Genomic DNA, 20,312 nt, shown 5'->3' with positions numbered 1-20,312 from the left:
GCCCGCCAGTTCGGCGGACAACCTTCGACAGCAGGACCTCCACTTGCAGGGACACCGCGATGAATCTCCTTCCGGGAAGGAGACGCGTCGTCCAGACATGGCTGGCGTGCAAAAAACCACGACACCTTCACTAGCCATTGGTGGGTCAGAATTTAAGATATCAGCGACTACACTTTGGGCATCATGCACGATAACCTCAACGAATTCATCGCCAACGATGGCAAGCACCAAAGATTTCGTCAAGACACGCAGTGCATCAATGAGCTGCCTGAACATGTTTGCTCCCTCACTGGCAATCACCCCGTCCAGCTTCCACCTTGACTTCTCGGGGCTGCGAAATGATTCGGACTCGGACGACGACAAGCCGCAGACCCGGGACGGCTGCACGAACAGGAGTCGCGTCAGCGCGAGCTCGACCAGCAGCGAGCTGGTGTTCAGCGACGAGTCGGGCGCCGATAACTGTTCCGACATGCTAGATGGATCCAGCAGTTCCAGCAGAGGAACCGCCGGAGATCACCACACTCCTGTGTGGTCTAGCGCTTCTGCAGAGTCCAAACGTGGGATTCACGGGGACGAAGTTCCCTCGCTGATAAACAACACGCTAACGTTCCCCAAAAGAATGGCTGATAAATCTTCTGACAATTCATCAGGACATCAGATGACTTCATCGGTGGGTAAATCCAAAGAAAGTTTTTCACTGAAAAATACTGTCACACCAGTATCACTTGAAGACCATTCTTTAGGGACTGTTGGCATGGACAAGAGCACAAGAGAGTTCATAAAACAAACAATTGTCGAAGAGTTAGCAAAACTAAAACCCCACGAGAATATTAGAGCATCTCATGATTCACTTGAATGCTGGAATAAATTTTCGAGACCCATTTACGAAACCCAGCCCACAGGTTTGGTGACCAAAGAATGCAGCGACCTACACTTGGATGAGAAACAATCTGAATCACTATGCCGCAAGATAGAAAAATCATTGAATAAATTTTCTAATTGTGAATATGTTCCATTACAAATCAAAAACAAAAATAATAATTTCCAAGGAACACTTTGCAGGAGCACTTTGCATTTTGCAAGAGATAATAATATTAATACTCATATCGACCCTGATGATGTCATTAGTGAACAAGACTGTCCAAAACATGAGCTTACAGATACTGAAGCAATGAATAGTAGTGTTTCCAACACAACACGTGAAATATATGAAATCGGCCCCCTTCGCTCTAACGAATTGTGGTCTGCCCGAAACACAGGTTTGCCTTGTGAAACCAACAAGGATGGACTCCAGCCCATCACACCCACAACAGCTACGCCGAGAACTACACGAGACATCACACGTGCTACGCAGGTTTCAGATAGAGACATCGAAGGTTCCTGTGGGAGTATCTACGAGATGAGGTTCGCGGCTCTTGAGAACGGATCCAGTGACTGCTCGTGGATGCACGACGACATCAGCCTCCGGTCCGAGGAGAGGGGGATGCCGCTGTCGACCTGCGAGCTGGTGGAGGCGGCCAGCTACGCGAGGAGGCTGTCCTCAGTCCTGGACCGGGCCCTTGAGAGGATCAACCGTCCAGGGCCCTCGCTCGGGGCGACACCCCGCGCTGGGTCGGACGGCTGCCCGACCGCGTCGTCCAACGCGGAGGACTCCCCGGGAGTGTGCGGATGCTGCGGTCCGCGGGTCGTCGGCGTGTCGCCGGAAGATCTGCGGAGGCAGCGGGCGCTCCTGAGGCCGGCGGCGACGACTGCCTCACTGAGTCCTCGGGCAACCACCCTGCACATCGCGCAGATCCTCAAGGACACCATGTCGCGGCGCAGGGAGGCGGTGGCACCAAGCGAGGACGTGACCTGTACCACAAGCAGGTCGGTGTCGGAGTGGTCCGAGCCAGGTACAGCAACCGACAGACTCGATTAGCTAACATAATCAGCGCACCCGCTGAGAAAATTGAGCAACGAAAGGACCATGGGAACAGTTCTGTAGTAGCAGTAACTTTCAATACCTTCTACAGAAAATTTTAAACTTTAGTCTATAACGGTTCCACATTTTGCAGAAAGTGGTTGCCCTAGAATTCGCTGGGTCTTGGGCGATTTACCTTGGTTGAGCTGTCATATTTTGGAAAGTTGTCTCACCGAAAATCTACAGGCTTGAAATGTTTGTTACTGTGTTTGTAACTGTAAATGTGATCTGTGTGTATCACATTATTTGTTAAGAATTTTCTGTGAATTATTTTTACAATATACCTGTAATTTTTATCCTATCAGGGTAAACCCAAGCACTACAAAATCTTATCAATACTCAACCGGAGCCCTGTGGTTGCCCTACCCCTCCCTCTAAACGGTCCTGGACACTGGACTCACTTTCGGGATGACTCTGAGTTCAAATCCCAATGCATTAAACCTGGTTTCTGTTTGCCATGGTTTCTCGAAATCACTCCAGGTAAATGTTGGGATGGTTCCTGAGTACAGGCCATCAGCAAATTCCTTATCAAGGTTCCTTGAACGGTAATGTTGAGAGTATTCATTTTTAACAGTAATAATTTTCCACTCTTTGAATGGTTCCTGCCATGAAAAAGAATGATTAAAGATTTTTTTTTTTGGAATATGCCATTGCTTGTCAAACTATATGTCATAAGAAACCTCCTCAAATACGGGCAAAAATATATGAATATGCAAACACACAGAAAACAAGCCAAAATTAGCAGATGTCAAAAATTAAAAAAAAACCGACAGCACAGAAAATTCAGTGTAAGGACTAACTCATAAAAATAATGCAGCACAAATGGACACCGTAGGCCGATGAGACAGTTGCAACAAGAACAGTACATAAAGATAAAAACCAACCTTGAACAACATAGCAACAAACGATACTACACAGATAATATGGACAACACCACAACGTGGAGACGCACAGGCAAACCCAGTGATGTGACAAATAAAATATTTTGGACATAACGATGACAGCACAGAAGAACATGACTTTTGGCTATTTTCAGAGCATTTGCATATTCATGTTTTTTTTTTCTTGAGTTATTGAGGTATTTTCTTATGTCAAAGTATAACCAGCAATAGCATATGTCTGGAAAAAAAATCTTGAATTTTCCATCTCACGCAATTACATACTGAAATTGTAATTAATCAAAATGGTTTGAATATACTTCAAGCTGTATGAATATTTTTATATTAATAATGCTCATAATTTATTTATTTATCAATATTTATCTTTTTCTTATATCATTAAGTAATGAACACACTTGGCAATTTTGTGAAATGTCTAGTACCTTTATTTAGCTAAACTAATACATTGATACAGACATAAACCTTACAAGTAGGCAAAAATTTAAGGTGTTCATGATTAACACCTCATTATTAGTGAAAACACACTCAACTTCACACAGCAGAACAAACTCTAGAATTTTGACTTAATTTGAATTTTGAACAAAAAAAAATTGATACTGTTGTAAATGTCACATTCTCTCACTGACTGAACTCCACAACTGCCCATCATGAAATAATTATTTACTTATAACACTGATAACAAAAATATTTATCATAAAAGTAAGTTTTTCCTTAGGACACAAAGTCCACATCAACACAAAATTTTGTTAAAATTTACTTATTGTTTAGAAATACCAACATGAAATTTATATTACAATACTATAATTAGAGGATAAATTGACTACATTTAGAATTTAATGCAAGAAGTATGCTCAAGAACATTTTGTTTGACACAATTTTCAAAGCTTCAAGACACATCAAAAAATTTATCTATATAACAAACTAACTTTAAAAAATTTAAACTTTTTTTACTTCTTCCTAAATTAATTTGCATTAAGACTTCAAAATTTCATAAAACTATGGATACATGAGCATAAAGAATTTAAATCTAAGGTGATTTTGGTATCTGCAAAGTTATTAAATTGAACACTTCTTTAAGTCCAACTAAACATTTCTGTAGAAAAATATGTTTCACAAAACTACTCAGTTTTAATGATTTAGGCACTTTAAGTTTACACATATTTCACATGTGGTACATACACATTAAGAAGACACACAAATGTTGAAATAGAAATGACTATTCGTACATACACGTTAAGAAGAGAGACAAATGTTGATATTGCAATGATTATTGAAGTTAATTCCAAATAAGAGTATATAATCTACTGAATATAACTACAACTTAAAATGAAGTTGCTTGCTTCTGGGTTGTAGCCGCGTCCCTGGCGAATAATTCACTGATGTTTCGGTCGACATTGCAGTCACCATCATCAGGGAGCAGCTACCTACCCTGATGATGGCGACTGCAATGTCGACCGAAACGTCGGTGAATTATTCACCAGGGACACAGTTACAACCCAGAAGCCAAGTTACTTCCGACAATGGCCGTGAAAGCCTGCGAACATTACAACTTAAAATTCCACGACACTGTACAAAAAAAATAAAGTTTCTGACGCTGAAACTATAGCACCACATTATAAAAATTTCCCACTGTCACATTTATTTGTGAATTCCGTAACATTATTGTATACGTTTATGTCGTACTAGATTTTTATTAGCGAGAGCCTAGATGTACATAATAGGTAAATTACGTAACATTTTTCTCCTGAATAATTCTTTACACACATTGCATGTCAGTTATAAATACCACCTACAACAGACGAGCCAATTACAAATAAATAGGATTGACATCCACAAATAATATTGGACTTTCAAGGAAGACCCACTGCTATAACTGACTTGAACAGAGCACACACACACACACTCCATGGAATTTAAAATCTGAACGGAAAATAACAAACCAACACGATTCAAAACCTGAACCTAGGAACTTGTACTCTTGGTAGGTACCCTGAAAACTTTCTCCCTGTGGAATTCTTGTTTTTCCTATCACTCTCCCAGTTTAAGACGCCTGCCTAGGCAGGGGTGTATTTGTGTTAGTGAGGCGGTATGATAATTTGATGCTCGCTAGTGCTTCTAGCGTGCAGTCTTCTTGTCGTGCTTAGGACAACTATGAGATCTGAGTGGTACCCATTAACATTGTAAGGTGGAAAATGAAGATACAAATTTAATGCAAGGCCACCGAGTGCTTTCAAGAATATTTCATTATTGAAAATTATCCTAAAAACAACACGTTTTAGCCATTTTGACTCTCCCAAAAAATACAGTTTAAAACCGAACTATGGAGAGAATGTTTGAAATTCATGGAATGCCATTTCCAGACAAAAAAAATTGTACTTAAGTGCATGGAAAAGAAAAATTAATTTTATTAATTTTATTGTGCATCTCTTATTGAAAAACTTTTAAACAACAAATGCTAGCTAATTTAATTTATTGTTCTAAATGTATCTGTTTTAGAGCAATTTATTACAAATAATTTTATTGTAAAAAGGCAGCCTAAAAATTTTACCACTACTTTGGCATAAAAAAAATTACACCCAAAAATTTTGTTTTAAAAAATAAAATGGACAAAAAATAAAACCATATCATCTTGTCTCTATTAATTTACTGTTTTTGATGCAAATTTGTTTTTAGATCTTTGCATCTGTATATATGCCTGCATTAACATTAAATGTTTGTTAACTTTGTGAGCTAATTTACAATTAATCATGTAAGAAACTAAGAGTATTTAAAAAAAATTATAAAATAAGGGAAAATTTTATCCTGCAATAATGATTTATTACGAGACATGTATGGAAGTAATGCAGCTATCGTTGAAGACGCATCAAACATGGTGAAGGTATGTTCAAACAGAAAATACGAACACAGCGTGCTGAAGTCTGGCAAGAAGTCACAATTTTTCCGCAAAATGTAAAAATGTCCGTCGTTAAAATTGATGAATGTCTCTACCGCAACTTTAATTTGTGTTACTTTTCAAGGTAAAAAAAAAACTTTAGAAAGTTACTATGGCTACCTAACTATCAAACTAAGCTAGAGCAAAGACTGTAATGTGGTTCAAGTTAACGAATTTTTTTTTGTTTTGTCTCTTTTAATGCGCGATTGTTATCATATCCTAGGCCCCATTGGTATTCCACATTCTTCCCAAAAAATATTAAGTGGTAGGTTAATGTAACATTTAAACTGGATGTGGCAGCCAAATTCTGATGCTCGAAAACTTTTGCTAACGGGTGGAATGATGTATTCTGTCAAATGACGCAAGCGTGCACGCAGTGTGTGTCTGCTCTGTGAACACCGCGCAAGGTCTACGCAAGCGGACTGTAGCCAGGCCTCCTGCATGCCACTCCGACACCACGAGGCACTAGGCACCGTGTGCTGCTCCAGTACAGCTGGGAACTGTAGGAACCTGAATCATTGGCCTCGCTGTTACAGGCAATTTGCAATCCACAGCACACTGCCAGAACCTCAAGGGATACAAAAGCAAAAATTTTTTTTATTTGGGTAAAGATAAAAATAAATCTTGTACCCAGGGCCGCAACAAGGGTGGGGGGGGGGGGGGCAAGCGGGGCATACGCCCCGGGCGCAAAGTTGTGGGGGCGCCGAAATCGCTTGCATTGTAATTCCTTCCTACTACAACTGGTAACTGGTAAAAAGTTTTTTAACTTGCATGCCAGGAATGTCTAATCTGATTTACAATATAACGTCTCAACATAGCATCATTTTTCCGTGGGAAGGCCTCCGGACCCCCCGCTTTATTGGTGTGGTATGTACAAAAAAAAAAGGGGGGGGGGGGGGGCATGAATCCATTTTGCCCCGGATGCCAGATACTCTAGTTGCGGCCCTGCTTGTACCTCACATTTTCACGATGGCTTTGAAAATACAACATGTTAATCGATACAAATTTTAAACACAAATGACAAATTATCAATAAGGATACCTAAAAATATTATTAAAAAAAAAATTATAATTAAATTTAATTATTCAGGTAAAAATTTAACTGAAATACAAATAAAAACTTTAGTACAAAAACTACATCAATAATAATTCACATTTGACTATACTAATTTCATTTATTGGTTCCTACAATCCGTCCTATGTAAGGAATATCTAGATGACTAAATCCTTTAAAACTCTATGATTCAGTTGCAAAACTAGCACCAAAAGAGTTATAAAAAAAAAGACAATTCAAAATTGAAATAAAACTAACAAATAAAATGTATAACACAAGAGGCAACCATTTGTTTTAGTATGATGCAACTAAAGGTCATCCGATATTATTTTAACTATTTTTCTTCAATGATAAACAGTAATTTTTAACTTCAACATCTTATCCACATACACAATATGCTCACATGTTGAAAAATAATATTTCATTTTATTTACAAACTATTCTACCTCGGTGTTCGACTACAGTGTTTTTATAAGCAACAAACTTAAAATAACAAAGAATGCAATACATTTATTTATGCAAGCACGTGTTACATTTACAACATGCATTTTACACAATGAAACACAAAACAAAAAACAGTAAAATTTGTGTAACTGTTCCCAGATAATTATGAAAGATACATACTCTGCACCAAAAATGTATTTACAATGCTAAATAACGTACGGTTATAATTAAAAAATATCTAACAAGCACACTTAAAAATAAAACTTTAAACAAAAAACTATAACAATCATAAGTTGAACATTTAGGGTAAATAAAGTAAATATATAATGTGCTATTTACAAATAATATTTGAACTCTTGTTTCTTCTGGGGCAGTTGGCAAGATAGTACAAAAAAATATTTTATTTTAACAGCCAGTTAATTAAAATAGCATGGCACAAAAATTTTGAGGTATTGTGCATCTTTAGTGTACATTACATCAAACAGTAAACATAAATCATTTGATTGCACTACATCAAGGAACTTGGAAGTTTTTTTTGGACAATTTCCAGATTTCTAACACGTTGTACTAATATTTTATTTGGTGAGGCAGTCTTTGGATGTGTTCACAGTAATGACACCTATTATCTGGCCTGATTCAAGAACTGGTAAGCACTCAGCAATGTTCTTAGTAGTAGTTTTACACTGAGTTATCACATGTTTTCAACACAAGCATCAAAATGCTTGATATGAAAGAATCACTAGAAAATACATAGTGCACCACGAAACTTAGCTAAATATTTTTATTATATATTTTAGCAAAATATTCTGATAACGAACAAAAAAAAAATCTTTAAACAATAATATTAAAACTGAAATCATTCTGACTAGATAAACACTATTACTTTGAATATATCAAATAACGTTTTGTATACTAAAACTGGGAAACAAAGGGATAGTTAATGAATAAATAGGGATGAAAAAGTAAAGCAGAGAATTAGCATAGTAAAGTAGCATATTAGTGTCTAGCAAAATGATCACTAACACCAGAAGAAATAAACCTCAGCCTTATCAAAAAAAAAAAACCATGCTTTTTACAGTTCTTAGGTGCACGAGACATCAAAAATAAATATCTATGATTTCATTAAACTTTATAACTATATTAATCTTATTAAATACATTTTAGAACTCAAAAAGTCCACACCACACATTTGGTATCATCCAGAGTGTTCTCTACTTTGTGCAACATAACATTTCTAGAAAATAAGGAGAAAAATTTTAAAAAAAATTTACTATTATACCTTATTTAGGCATCCTACCAGGTGCTCTATATAACCTGTTTCGTGACATTGTGGATATGGGTTTGAGTCCCAGTGGGCAAAGGAAATTTTCGTAACCTGCTTTTCGACTGGTTGGATTACGTTAAGCACACCATTACAACCCGCAGTATAAAAATTAAAAAAATAATAATAATAATAAAATTACAAGCCCGGTAAATAAATGACACAAATTAAGATCAATCATTTTCTAAATTTTGATAGCACCTATCTAAAAAAAAACTATTCCCAGTATACCAGAGAATCATGTAAATTAACTATGCATAGCCATTATTTTCACCATTATCATTAAAAAAAACTTCACATAAATTAATGGTATGCTTTTCAGTTATATTGATGCTGCATAATGATGATTGATACAATATTCCTTCATAGTTTAAACCTAACTTATTAACTTTGTGTTAACCAATATCTGGGCAAGCTATCAAAACTACTGTGTCAGTACTCATTAGCAATGTTATCTCCTACATTATAAAATTCAAATCTTTCTGAAATTTTATAATCAGTTGCTGGAAATGCAAAAAAAAAAAAAAAAAAAACTTTATTCTTTTGTTGTGAAATGTACTATAAACCACAGTCTCAAAAAGTTTAAGTTATATCCAACATGGCAATGCCAGAGCAGAAAATGTTCTTCACTTTTCAGTGATGTCAACTTGCCTGACATATTTTTTATAGCCTCGTGGTATACTGAAGACATCCGATGTACAATAACAATTTTGTTAGCAAATTACATATAAATTTTTTTCCAATCTAATTTAAAGTTATTTACACCCCTAAAGCATTCCCAGCAGTTTGGTAGAATCAATGTGACGTATTATTTAGCGATTTTAAAATGAAGAATTGAATTAAATGTTGAACTATATGAATCTATCAAGGCAAAACCAAAGTATTAAACATCAAAAGTGTGTTCAAAACTTCACCACAGCTAAGATTGTGCATAGTTATACCCTTGTTAATTTGGACCAATCATACAGTAAATTAAAGAGCTGTTAAAGAATGTCAAGCACCAAACAGCTTAATTACGTGGTACTTGTACGGCAGTGTTATTCATTATTCAAACATGTCAGCACCATTATTTAATCACATAGTAGTGCACTTGAATAATACATGTTGAGCTATTTAGCAACTATTTTGCTAGTTAAAAACTACTCAGTCTTAAAAGCATTTACATATACTTGAAACAAAATTTCATAAGAAAAATTTAGAAATGATCCAATGACTTTAAAAAAAATTTAAGCACTACATCAGCAGTTATTAGTACTGAAACCTTAATGAAGAGGACAATATCAACATGCAAGTTTAACCAAAGATCGAATCAAAATAACATACCACTTATTGTATTTTTTATAAAAGAAACTACCAGCATTATTAAAACATAGTACATCACCGACCACAGTTACGGTACAATAAACTGAAAGAGTTAGGTACCATAGACCAAAAATTTCCTCACCAAGTTAAGAACACCAACACCAAACTAATGAACAGAAAAATGTAACCACACAGACCCCAGAAGAAACCAACACCTTGTAAAACAAAAATACATACAGCATGTGATGTAATTACTAAAGATTTTACATATAAAGTGTACAAGCTTCAGAATATTTTACTACACAAGAAATTCTATACTTTATAACATAAAATTTATAACTGCTACAAGACAGGAAAAATTGAGTGAGAATTCCAATATTTCACTAAATCAGACACTATGATGAAAATAATTAAGCACTCAAACAGTTAAACAATTCCTGAGGCACAAGTATCTGTCGTCTGTTTGCCTTGTTCCCACAGCTCATGGATTGTTTAAGCCTCACTTCACCGGAGGGGGCTTGTGGTCAATCGAACCACGACAAGTCGCGCCGTCCCACACCGTGTCGCTTGGCAGGTCTGCGGCCATACTGACGCTTGTCCCCTGTGCATCTTCAAATCTTTGATGTTTACGAGCATCAACAGACTCTTCAAGGGGGAAAATGGGCCATCCAGAGTGTCACGGAGCAATAACGAGTCATTACGTTTCCACGCCACGCGGTACGATAAAATTCTGACCTGGCTCGCCAAGGAAACAAGGCCTAACAAACATGGCTACACCGTCCAACTGCAAACAAAACCTTCCCAAGAGCACTCAAACTACACTTTTAACTTAAAGCGAAGAAAGAAAGAAAAAAGTTGGGAAGTATATTTAACAACGAAAACTCTTTAAAAAAAGTTGATTTGAAAAGCTGATTAGTTTTATCCATGGTGTTTGCATAATATTAGAAAGTTGATTTATGAAACACTAACTCACTTCATAATTCAGATGTCTTCCGAATAAAATCATTCTATACAAGTGGCCAAAAAAGCCTTAATATACATCTAATGCCACCTACTTTTTAGCGATTTACATGCACAATAGCCAATCTAAGTGGCGCCTTGTATGAATATAGGTAGTTTTACTACCGATATGCTAATTTTTGTAAATTTGTGAAAGTCTGACAAATTAAATGATCTCCTTAAAATGCTTAGCTATAATCTAAATCCATACTTACCATTCACACACAATTTAAAAATTAAATTCCACACTCAAATTATGAAGAGGATATAATTTGCAAAATAAATTTTACTATCACTAAAATATGTAAACATAACTTATTTTCATATAAAGATAAAATTTTGCTTAGTAACACTTTTCTACATGTAGATTATTGCATTTCAGTTATATCCTTCTATATATTGCAAACCCATAACCTAAATAAGTGAAATGGAAAAATATAAATCTGAACTACCAAATTTCTTTCCTCCTATGCATGCTAAAATACGTACTTATGCCTCCGGTACACTATAAATGTTTCTACAGATTGCATCCATTTATCAAAACAAATAGCGGTATCTAGTAAAAATACACCACTTATTGATTTGCATCAAAGTTAAATAATTTAAACATTCTTATCAAAGGACCAGTACAATTTTAGAATTATACTTATGTCATAAGTATAAATGAAAAGTTCCATTAACAATAACAATAATATGCCAATATTTATAAACAGAATATTGCTAACCCATTCTAATAAACATTCTTTACATAAACTATAAAAACAATCAACTATTACAAAAAAATTAAAAGCACAATGTATTCACATGATACCCTGAAAATAAAATTTGCAGTTACTAACTTACAAGTAAAATAATTCAAATGAAAATTAAACTAAAAAGAATCATATTCTCAAAGCATTTCTTTTTTTTACTCAAAGCAGTGAAAATAGATTTCACACGCAGTGAGAAACCTGCAACTAAGAGTTTTCTTTGAGCTTGCAGGCAACAGATATTGTTTCTCATAACTGAAATAACAATTTTTCTTGTCCAACATCATTACAGTACACAGACTGGTATGACATACCGTTATGATTTTTTTCTCATCATTACTATTATTTTAGGTCTCTTTCCAAAATTCTAACACAATACTTCCATTGCATTTGTTGTTCTGTTACCAATATATAACGGATGTTTACTAAGTGTAATATAATAGACGTAAAAATTTGTGCAAGTGTTGGTAGTAATTATCACTTGCACAACTTTTTATGTTCATTATATCACTATTAGTAAAAATCTGTTGAAAATATTTGCAACAGAACCACAAATTAAAGGGAGGTTTCGAGTTAGAATTTCAGAAATAGCCCTTAAATAATATTAACGACATGAGCTTTAAAAAATCCACATGGTGTGTAAGACAAAGGCCTAAGAGCGTAAAATTTATTGTTAATTATTGATTTATTTATTGATTTATTTAAAGTTAATACAAGTCTACCAACAGCATAGGGCCAACATGGAGATAGTATGTTTAATTTTATACAAAAACAGAAATATTTATGTACCTTTATTCGGTTTTCTGTGATTGCAAACATTTAAAACTAAATATAAACTCAATGGATTATTTACCACATAGATTTTAAATGGCTGATGCAATTTACTTTCAGATCTTAAGATTGGTCGATTAGTGACGGATATAACACAGTAGTTAGATTCTCTTTGTATTCAAGGATATTTTTTTTATGGATTGAATCCTACTTTAATTGTTAAACCCAACTGATAGATTGCACTTGAGTAGTCAATGAAAAATGATAATTACCCAGGGTGTCCACACAAATGTGTAGAAAAATTTCCCTGACATTTCCATGATTTTCAATGACCAAAATTCAAATTTTCCTGACAAATTTTTTAAAAATAATTTACCTATTTGGCTATTTTCTGAAAGAAACAAAGGCAATTCAGGCTCTGCCATTCCTATAGCTGTTCTAGTTCAGACCGAATCTAACATACACCATTTTACAGTGTGTATGACTGTACACTAATAATACACATTTGGAAACAAAAAGTTCTCAAAGTCTGGGTGATGCTTTTCCAGATTTTAAATTGAAATCCACTGACTTTTCCCTACTTTCTGCGACTTTCCACAATGTGGAAATCCTGTTACATTAATAAATTAAGTCTGTGTATCTGAGAAAAAAATTAAATCAAAAAGTAGAAGTATCTCAATTTTCATGATTACACTGTGCTTTATAAACCAAATTACCTTTCCTTTTATAAAAATATTATTACAACAATGAAAAAAAGATAAATAATTTCATAAATAACTTGAAAGTACGTACTTTTGTACCTCGGTATTACTACCACTTCTTAAATAACATAAATTTTAATCCTACATACACAAATATAGATAAGAAAAGCATTTTCTAGTCACAAAAATACGACAAATTGAAAATCGTCACGTAGTTAACTCTTCCAGCAACTCTTCAGTTGATCTCCTCTCCTGACGAAATTTGTCCATATACTGCTTTGGCACAGTCCACTCCAACAAAATTTCAATGTTGCGCTTGAGCCTCTCACCTTCGTTCAAACCTTCGGAATCGCAAGGCTTCCTGCCCGACCTTTCGATGGACTTGCAGAGAACGTCATCTATGAGGTGGCGACCGAAACCGATCACGTCGAGACTGGATGGTGTCGATATTTTCTTCAGTAAAATGGCCAAAAGCAACCGCATCTTCTCCAGCGCCATGACCGGCCTCACTTCGTCCTCGGGACCGCTTCGCTTACATTTCTGCGTCGGACCGTCGGAAGCGGCCGCCTTTTCGGCACTCTTCGGGTCGGCCGCGCCGTCGTCAGCTTTCAGAGCGCCGTCTGCGACGGAACAGCCGCCGGACTCGCGCTGGTGGGCCTCCAACTCGAGCTTGGTCTTGAAGAACTTGCGGCAGGAGACGCACAGGTAGGGCTTGTTGGTCTTGTGGATGCACAGCATGTGCTTCTTGAGGTGCGGGAGCTGCACGAAGGCGGCGGAGGGGCAGAGCAGGCACTTGAAGGGCTTCTCCCCGGTGTGGCGACGGACGTGCATCTTGAGCGCGGTCGAGTGGGCGAACGTCTGCTTGCAGATCTGGCAGCGGTATGGCTTCTCCCCGCTGTGGACGCGCGTGTGCACCGTCAGCTGCGAGCGCTGGGCGAACGTCGCGTCGCACTCCGTGCAGGCGTGGGGCTTCTCGTTGAGGTGGGTGCGGAAGTGCTGCAGGAGGTGCCCTTTGAGGTTCTTGTTGCAGATGCTGCAGCGGAACGCTTTGATGTCAGCGTGGTAGCACGTGAGGTGTTTCTGCAGGCAGTCCCGCCGCAGGAACATCTTGCCGCAGACGTCGCACACGTGGTCCCGTTCGCCCGAGTGCTTCTTCAAGTGCAGCTTCAGGTTGTTGGAGCAAGAGAACGCGGCATTGCAGCGCTCGCACTTGAAGGGTCTCGCGCCCGTGTGGGAACGCATGTGCTGCGAGAGCTGACCTCCACGCGCAAACGTTTTGGAACAGTTTTTGCAGCGGTACGGACGCTCGCCGGTGTGAATGCGGAGGTGTAACCTCAGTCGCTCTTTGATGGGAAAGCATTTGTTGCAGAAATGGCAAAAGAAAGAATCCGAAGAGATGGGGTTGTGTCGGCTCACGATGTGATTCTTCAGTGCCCCCGCCTGACTGAACCTGGATCCACAATCGTGACACTCGTACGGCCTCTCTCCTGTGTGGGTGCGAATGTGCTTCTTCAGGTCATTGCTGACCAAGAAACACTTCCCACAGAAACTGCATCGATGTTTTCGTTTACCTCCATCATTCGTCATTTTCATTACATATATTACAGGCTTAGGAAAGTATTTATATACAATTTCTTCCCCTCAAAGTACCAGTAAAAATAGTATGGCACTAAAAATTTACCCAAGCTCAAATTTTCTCTCAAGCTTCAACCATACCAATCACACTGACAGTGCATGCATTTTTGTAACTTCTACCCTTAATTCTTTAGTATTTGCTTATGGCTTTGGAACAAACAAAGTTTTTAATTTTTTGTAGTTTAGGTATTTTAATATTTAAATTATATTTTATAGACAATGGCAAGCACTGGCAATTTCTTTGGTTGAATTTGTTGTTATTTTTGCCAACAAAATGGCATGGCACAGTTCCAAATGGCAAGAATGTTATGTTCTTTGGTTTAAACCATAATATAAATACTTATACCTACATATTATTTCCTATAACATTTTTCAATAACATATAAAACTATAGTCATCACTGTTCCAAGTATTGCATCTCATATCAAGCACAAAACTGAGTAAAAAGTAATGCATGCTTAGATACTTTACTAATGAATTTATTTTATGGTAAAAGTTACAGACCTTATAGTTTAAATATACTCTTGAAACAATCATGGCAACAAAACTAAACATCCCTAAGATTGATACAGTAACAACTGAAGAAAGAAAATATGACTAGAAATAACTGATTTATAGTTTTACAATTTTGGCAATAAATGTAGAAATTCGCAACAAACCAAACAGATTGTGGCCAACAGTCACAACATTACAAAACATAATTTATGCTAATCTACTACAGGATTTGTTTGGTTGTTAAATTTCATCTTTGGCTTCAGAGTAGACTTATCTTCTTGTAAAATGCAGTCACATGAACTATTTACTTCTAGACCTGAAAAAAATTTCAAAACCTATGAAAATCAGATACCATGACAAGAAAACAAAAAATTATTGTAACTCACCACAGAGTGGCAGACCCAATGTAACCGATGCGATGCAAATAAAATAATTTTCCAAACAACTGAACATGGTGACAAATGCATTACAGAAATTCAGAACACAATAAAACTTTTAGTTTAGGTTTTTTTTTTTTAATTTTAACACATTAAAAGCACCAAATGGTATTGTTTTGGTATTGTGTATAACTTATTTATTTTTTTACCAAGAAATATTTAGAATTTATTTGCTTTATTCTTTCAAGTAAGTTATAAAAAAAAATTCTAGATATCAATGCCTGTCATAATATGAGCGGAACTTCAGTTGAAGCAAAGAAAATTAAATTTTAATAATTTATTTTCATCTTTAAATTTTTGAAAACTAGACATTCTCAATAACATGCTGTTCTTTTGCATTAGGTCTTTTACATTATTAAACATTACACATATAATACTATGAAGAAAAATTTCAACAAAATGTCACCATTTCTCTTAGAAATGAAATACTGAGTCAAAAAATAGTGAATAGAATATTATGTCACCAATCTAAAAATTATAAAAAAACAAAAAACCTAACTGTTTAGTAGTCTTATTTTCTAAACAATGAAATCAAGAGTGTAACAGATTCACTTGATCATGGAGTTCTGCTTCTTAAAACTTTTCTTTTTAAATACATGCCAGCAATAAAAGTTCTATCTTGCTGCCATAAGAACAATGATATATTCACATTTATTAAAACACTGTAGCTTCCCTTTACAAAACTATATTTCTATATTTCATTGTATGCACTTCAGTTCATTATGTCTCAGTAATCTATTGTAATAGAAAGTTTTCCTTTTCTTACAGTTTGGATTTTTTTTTTACAAAATGATGCAGCAATGATAGAAGTGGACAGCCTCTCTATCACGGAAGATAAGTGAGATCGCTCTGACATTCCCATCTGGACCCTGCTCTATGACTGCTACGAAGACTGAGAGATCCTTATAATAATATCATAATTACATGGTAAGAATGATTCTATTGGTCAATAGAAGTATTTTTTTTATATAAAAAAGTTTAAGCTGCAGTTGTATGTGCTGAGACAGTAGCTAGCTGTTTTGCAGTATCTGTGTGTGTCAGACTTATACCTGTTCTTGTAGAATTTGTTTGTTGTTTTATACATTAACCTTTTTTACATAAATATTGTTATGTTAGGTGTAAGCACAAACAAAACTTTTTTGGACCTATACATATATCAATTAATCACGCCAATATCTGAAAGATGTCAACAATTCCTAAATTTATTTCAAAAGCACGTAGTCCCTAATTTTCTTCTACAAAACCAGTATCTCTTTAAATGTATCATTTTTTTTTTATGGTTAAGTACGTAGATATATAAATGTTTATGCTCTGAACCATTAAAATAATTATTAAAATTTTAAGTTACTAAAGAAATAAATAGAACAAAAAACTACAAATAATTTTAAAATGTTCTATGTGTAGGTACTCGTAATGCTTACCATTACATGAAAAATGGCCTTGCATAAATGTTTAGTTCATGCCGACTACATCATTTTATATTTATGTACCTGAAACATTTAAAAACAAAATCAGTTTCTATTAGACTTGCAATAAAAGATACTGAATGATATACAACTTCCAGGCACACCCAATAGTGAATCACAATCGCATACAATAAAATACAAGTAAAACAAACATGATAAACTTTACACCAAATACTCTACAAAACAATTGTAATTCAACTCTTTATAGTAACGAACTAATCCAACCATTAAATGCCTTAAAAATTACACAGGTTTGCAAAACAACTAATTGTTAAAAAGACAAATAACTTTCTGGATTAAAAACTTCACAAAAGGTTTACCTTATTAACTGAGCTACATGAGCTATATGTATCGTACGAAATGCCGATAAACGATTTTACAGACGTGCCATTAAAAATTTTTGTTTTCCTTGTAAATAAATAACACTTCGTGGTTCTGTAACTGGATGTCAGTAAAAATTACAGAAAATTCATAACTGGCAGCACTGGATATAAAACTACGGCATACAATCGATATCGGTAAAAGTTCTGTATCGCGTATCCAAGTTTATCCCTTGATCCTGATGACATGATCCTGTGGTACATTATGCTTGCTGTTTTAAATTACTACTTGAACAATCCTGGACATGAAAAAAAAAACTTGTGATATAAAAATTAATTAAGATCATAGAAAACAAAAGTAAATAGTTCCACAAGACCTAACACAATTTATTTGTATTTCAATATACCAGTCTTTGTTTGATCCGGATCTTTTGACATACTCAACTAAAACTGCAAGCATCAAGTACCAAACAATCAATATATACAGGAACTTGTTATCAGGATCACAGGATGAATTCGGATACATGATAGAAACAATTACCTCGAGGTGTACTCAAGCTTTATAAAATTTTTCTAGTACAGATTTATTTTTAAAAGATAATTATAAAAGAGATTATGCACTCTACTTCAGTAAAAGCTCTTTAAACCAGCATGATCTGGACCACTGCCACATTAGACTAGCGGATTTTGCCGATCATCAAATGTCAATATACTGTTACAAGTGGGAAAAACAGTTCCACGAAGGATAGCTTGATTTATTAATTGTCTTGATTTACAACTATGTAAATGTCAATTCCAAAAATTCATCAAACCATCGTAAGTCCAATTTTTTACTCTTCCCACTGGAGCCCGGCTCGGCAGTGGCTCTCTCCACTGCTTGTCTCTTACCGCGCACTTGCACACTGCTCCGCACTACTCCCTCGTCCGCCTCACACATAACACTGTCCCAAATGCTTCTGTCCCCTATGTCCCGATCTTCGCACACAATGCCTGTTGCTGTCGCTCGCAGTCTCTTGCCAAGGGGTCGCTCACTCTCTTCACTTCACTCTCTTCATTGCTCCAAGAATTCACTAGTCTCATCACTCGCGCCGGTGTCACCACCAGCCTCTGTCTTTTCATATACCTGCGAAGGTCCGACCCGGAAAGGTCATGTAGCCCCCTGAAGAGTCGTGTTGTCAGAATCTCAGACTTAACACTTGAAGGCACAAGAACAATGATGTCCTAGTTACACCACCTCACACACACATGGCTCTGGGAACATGCCGAACCCTCGAGAGGCACTGCTCCTAATCGTATTGCCAGAGGGACGGACACTACCTGTGTCCGGTAGGGGGCCCCCCTTCCCCTATACGGCTTTCTGACCGGCGCACCGGGCTGACTGGCCTGCTTCGTTGCCTTGTCTCTAGCATCCTCGTAACACTGCTCCCTCCTTAAACCTGTTCATCCCAAACAGTTAACAATACACTGCACTTGTCCATGCTGCAATTTAATCCTACGCATCTTGCAATCATACCGGATATGGCCCACTTCTTGACAAATGTCACACTGTTATACATTTAGGTTCAAAATAATATTTTGTGTTACAATAAAAAATTTTGATAACAGATACTGATACTACAGCAGATAACCTAAATATTAACTTTTGGCCAGTCAAGTTCTTTATCACTTTTATAATAATATATTTTACAAATCACCATACTTAGGTGATGTATTGTGGGCCCTGAAACTATTCAAATGAGTTTACAGTATTATTAATGTAACTATCCTAACCGAACCAACCACCCCAATAATTGATGTATTTCAAATGAAGATAATCTAACTTAACCAACCGTTCAAACGATTCCACAGTATTTTTAACTTAACATAACCGTATGTTAAAACTGTATTACCTGATATAGGTACATTATATATCACAATGCCATTCACCGAATGACTGACATGTCAGAAAGTAATATGCATTTTGGGATTTTCTTGGCCTTTGTTTTTTAGATGCGCTTCTATACGTGACTATTTCCTGATTTTCACAGACCCATGTGACACACAAGATATAGTTTATTGTAAAATATTAATTAATTACTTGAGTTCCCGAGAACGAAAATGTAAGACGCGGAGCTAAAACTAAATACAGAAAACTCGTAAAAAAACCAATTCATTTTTTAATTTACACTATCTAAGAGACAAAATTATTAACGAGGAGGAAAAAGTCTGCTTTATTTGTATGACAAAACTTTTAGAATTTCTGTGACACTACCTTAAAATAATAAATGGTATTATTTGCACGGCTTACCAAACTAAATTTAACTTATCTTACAATTAGAGTGACATAACTTACTTCTAATGTTAATAAATTAATTTTAACCCCATAGCAACCAACACCACCTACATAGATTCCATTTTGTTAGTATTTGTTTGCTTTCGGGCACAAAAACTGTTCGTGTTGCTGTCTCGCTGTTCTTCAGAGTAAAGAGTAAAATCAACGACAGCTACATTTAATAACCTGAAAGACGCCATCTTGGATTCAGAAGTTAATTTAATATATATAGCTGCAATTGGGTACAAAGTGCCCGGTGGCAAGCATTCTCCCTACTTTCCCCGCACTCTCCTTCTGAACTGGTCCACACTCCCAACCGACACACACTCCTCCTCCAGCCTATTCCATTCCCCTACTGTCCTCACGACCCTCGCATTTTTTCCCCTTTCTGTTCTCCTCCTCTCTTTGAAAACCTTCCTAGTATTTTCCTTCCTACTTCTAGGCATTCCCACTTTGACTTTTCCCCCCCAGCTATCCCCATCCTCCCACTCCACTCAGCACCTGGTGACGTCGACCC

At 36.2% G+C, this 20,312-nt stretch overlaps 1 protein-coding gene across 1 annotated transcript; it reads right to left on the bottom strand.

Annotated features, from left to right (window-relative positions):
• Nucleotides 1-3,261: 3,261 nt before the first annotated feature.
• Nucleotides 3,262-19,899, bottom strand: LOC134538239 (zinc finger protein 501-like). Its single transcript, XM_063379385.1, has 3 exons — nt 19,817-19,899; nt 17,120-17,188; nt 3,262-15,577 (listed from the first exon to the last, which is right to left on the bottom strand). Exon 3 carries the CDS (start codon nt 14,722-14,724, stop codon nt 13,339-13,341), a length of 1,386 nt encoding a protein of 461 aa, XP_063235455.1. The 5' UTR covers nt 14,725-15,577; nt 17,120-17,188; nt 19,817-19,899; the 3' UTR covers nt 3,262-13,338.
• Between the last annotated feature and the right edge of the window lie 413 nt (nt 19,900-20,312).

This window comes from Bacillus rossius, chromosome 13 (assembly GCF_032445375.1).
Source record: "Bacillus rossius redtenbacheri isolate Brsri chromosome 13, Brsri_v3, whole genome shotgun sequence".
Taxonomy (NCBI): Eukaryota; Metazoa; Arthropoda; class Insecta; order Phasmatodea; family Bacillidae; genus Bacillus; species Bacillus rossius.
The sequence above is the reverse complement of the archived record's forward strand: the minus strand, read 5'-3'. Positions and strand labels throughout refer to the sequence as shown.